The sequence below is a fragment of the Microtus ochrogaster genome, linkage group LG4 (genome assembly GCF_000317375.1).
Source record: "Microtus ochrogaster isolate Prairie Vole_2 linkage group LG4, MicOch1.0, whole genome shotgun sequence".
In the NCBI taxonomy this organism is placed as follows: Eukaryota; Metazoa; Chordata; class Mammalia; order Rodentia; family Cricetidae; genus Microtus; species Microtus ochrogaster.
The window spans coordinates 19,452,597-19,456,242 of NC_022030.1; the positions used below are offsets into that span (position 1 = coordinate 19,452,597).

The 3,646-nt window shown below is 53.7% G+C and overlaps 1 protein-coding gene across 1 annotated transcript in view; it reads left to right on the forward strand.

Moving 5' to 3' along the window:
• Smg9 (SMG9, nonsense mediated mRNA decay factor) overlaps positions 1-3,646 on the forward strand; it is a 23,104-nt gene that overhangs the window by 18,128 nt on the left and 1,330 nt on the right. The window contains exons 10-13 of the mRNA XM_005361104.2: positions 1,851-1,957; positions 2,448-2,555; positions 2,715-2,843; positions 3,015-3,159. Of these exons, the coding sequence (XP_005361161.1) occupies positions 1,851-1,957; positions 2,448-2,555; positions 2,715-2,843; positions 3,015-3,159 (489 nt within the window). The remainder of the gene's footprint in view (positions 1-1,850; positions 1,958-2,447; positions 2,556-2,714; positions 2,844-3,014; positions 3,160-3,646) is intronic.

The following is a 3,646-nucleotide window of genomic DNA, read 5'->3' on the forward strand; positions in this document are numbered from 1 at the left end:
AGGAAGACACCCCGGGGATCTGGCTAGCCATCCCTCCTGCAGCTCAGTGCCAAGGTGCTCCTCTTTATGCCTCTTGTCCCTGGCTGGAAGCACTTGGCCTGTGTATCTTTTCTGACGCCCTCATGCGTGAGGCCAGCTCCAGTCCTCCTCTCCCTCCCTTCCCACACCCCCACCATGGTGCCTGCCACTCTGAAGTGACACCACTGTTCTGATGACCTCCCTTGGTACAGATTCCCAGCACCACATGCAGGGTCTAACACAGGCAGGTGCAGAGTGCAAAGGGCGGGTTTGTTCAGTCCTTGGAGTTTGGTTTTCCAGCAAGCGTGCATACTGTCTGGTCCCTTGGGCAGCAGGAATAAGGCTGTGGGCCGTGGGGGAGGAGAGTTCTGCCTGAGCAACTGGGGTCCCCAAAATTAGGTGTTTCCAAAGTTTGAATCCCAGCTATGTTGAGTGAGTACCTGCCTGTGTTCCTCATTCTGTGCAGACCGAGTAAATCAAGGAGCTCAAAGCATCCGGTGCAGTACCCACAACAGCATAGTACTGGCACAGACCCACTATGGCAGTGTTGTGCCCTGAACGGCACAGTAGTGGGTACAGCACAGTTCCTGGTTCAGAAAAGCATGTGTTTGGTGGGGGCTGTTCCTGGATAACTCTAGAGGTGGGGCTGAGTGGTGGGTCTCCACAGCAGTAGAAGTCTTGCCAGGAAGCAGAAGGGTGTGAGCACACCTGAGTGATGTAATTCTGGAGCATCCCCCTACCACCATCACCGGGATTCATTCATACAAGTAAATGAAGGAGCCCTGTCCCAGGCTCTGGGCGCACAGGTGTGAAAAACACAGAACAGGCGGCTCCTGTGGGGGTTGTGTTCTGCTGGGACCCTCGACAGAGCTTTGTTGTCAACCCATGGTCTGCAGCTGGACCCTGGGAATCATGGGTAAACATGTAGAGAAAGCCCATGTACTTAACAGGTCTCATTTCCCCATTAGATAACGGGTTTGTTTTATTTACTGTTACACACTTGGAAAATGTGTTGGAAAACTGCACAGAGTGAGAACATCCACATAAAGACCTGTGTGCAGATATTTATAGCACCTCTGTTCATAATGGCCGCTCAGAAGCAGCCAGCATGCTTTGAGTGGGTGAATGGATGAAGAAGTGGGTCCATCCAGACAATAGGGTGTTATTCAGCACTAGGAAGAAATGAGCTGTCAAGCTATGAAAGGAACGGAGGAACCTTAAATGCATATTGTTAAGAAGCCAGTGTGGGAAGGCTGCAGCATGTGTGGTTCCGGCCATGTGACAGCCTAGAGGAGGCAAGGCCTGGGACAGGAGGGAGATGAGGATGAACTAGCATAGCACAGGGGACTTCCAGCACAGTAGCCCCTCACCCCTGCTATACTGGGGACTTCTTGCCCAGTGCATTTCTCCAAACTAGAGTGTCTGCACCAAGACTGAGCGCTGTGTGCAGGGTGAACTGGGGGACAGTGATAATCATGCTCTGGTCTGCCATTGTCACAGATGCCTGCTGTGCATGCAGGAGCGTGGGTCAGAAACTGTCTTGAGAGATCTTGGTTGGTTTTATTCTTAATTTGTTGGAGTTTTGTTTGTTTTTGAGGGACTCAGTTTCTATGTAGCTCATACTGGCCTCAAACCCCAGGTGGCTGGGATTACAGACACATGCCAAAACTCAAAGACAGTGCAGTTGACCCAGGTGCCATGAGCTGGTGTCATAACCCTAAAAGTGCATGAGGAGGTTGTCTGACTTTGACCAGAATCTCAAGGGGCATCCTCCCCAGGATATGGAAAGGGGGTGCACATGCATGGCCATCAGCCCCTCATTCCACCTGCAGGTTCCTGCAAACAGCGGAGATGGTGAAGCCGTCCACCCCGTCCCCCAGCCATGAGTCCAGCAGTTCCGCAGGCTCGGATGAGGGCACTGAGTACTACCCGCACCTCGGTGAGAGCTGCTCTGGGACTAGAGGGTGGGCAGGCATGAAGACTTGGGGAACACTTTTGTGCCTGCGAGAGGGAAGTCTTTGGAGCTCCCTCTCTGGTCCCCACTGTCTCAGTCCAAGGCTGGGGCCAAGCCTGGGTCTGGCTCCAAGTCAGAACGGGAGAGGAGTTGGCCTGCTGTTTCTGTGTCCTTGATGTCACAGGGGGAGGGACCTGCTCTCTGCCTGTTGTGTCCTCCCTGGTGCGCTTCGACAATTGTGTTTCTGGACACACACGTGTACACACTAGCCTCCTCTTGTGTTCCTGATCACTCAGCTGTCCTTGTCTGTCTTGTCATCGGGCTAGGGATCCTTGATGCTGGAAATTGGGTCTGACTGTCTGTCCCCAGCACCGCCCTGCTCACAAATACTGAATGACTTGAACTAGTGGGGAAAGAGTGTAGGGCAAGGCTAAGCGTGGTCTGCTGCATGGCTGTACCTTCCACCCCCCCCAAGTCTTCCTGCAGAACAAGGCACGCAGGGAGGACTTCTGTCCCCGGAAGTTACGGCAGATGCACCTAATGATTGACCAGCTCATGGCACACTCCCACCTGCGCTACAAGGGTGAGCATCCCCAGGCTTCTCCCCCGCCCCCCCTGGCTGGCCAGTGGCATAGATCCTTGTGCCACTCCCTCCCAGGCAAAGAACCCCAGATGAGCCTTCTGGCCGCCAGTCCCCCACCAGAGACCACAGCTCAGGCTGCGGACTGGTGTCTGTTCCCAGGGACATTGTCCATGCTGCAGTGCAACATCTTCCCAGGGCTGCCACCCGACTTCCTGGACTCAGAGGTCAACTTGTTCCTCGTGCCCTTCATGGACAGTGAAGCCGAGAGCGAGAACCCACCTCGAGCAGGTAGTTACTCTTAGGGACATCTGGCCATGGGGAGACAACCTTCCCTGGGGCCGGGAGAACTCGCTGGCCTGCCACTGTTGCTGGGCCTTTCTTGGGATCACGTTCAGCATCGGAGAGGTTCAGGAACAGCTGGTACGAGGCAGAACTCTGAAGACCCATCCCCCATTTTAGGGCCTGGTTCTAGTTCTCTTTTCTCGCTGCTGCCTGGGTACCGAGGTCACCCCAGCTTCCAGTCCTTGGTTAGCAAGCTCCGCAGTCAGGTGATGTCCATGGCGCGGCCTCAGCTGTCGCACACCATCCTCACCGAGAAGAACTGGTAAGAGTTGTTTGGAGTGCCTTTGAGTGCCTGAACGGCACTCTTGCAGGGGGACCTAAGTAAGTAAGGGGGACCCTTAGTAAGTCTCTCCAGTCCTTGCTAAACAACACTTCCCCAGGGCCAGCAGCATGGAGTTTTGTGTGACTAACTCGTGGGCCTCAGCTGGCTTCGGGGGTTTTTTGTTTGTGTGTTGTTGTTTTTTGTTTGTTTGTTTGTTTGTTTTATGAAAGCCTGTAGTCCCAGCACCGGAGACTAAGGCAGAGGGGATCATTATGAGTTCAAGGCCAGCTTAAGCAACACAGTGAGTTCCAGACCAGCCTGATCTACAAAGCCTTCCTTATCTCAAAAACAAAAGTTGAGGTTCAAAGAAATGTCACATACTAAAGTCACACACTTATCGTATGATGCCAGGAGAAGGATCGGGACCCTGGTTAGGCAGGAGATCTGTTCACGGTCATGAGACTCTATGTTAGCCAGGCGGTGGTGG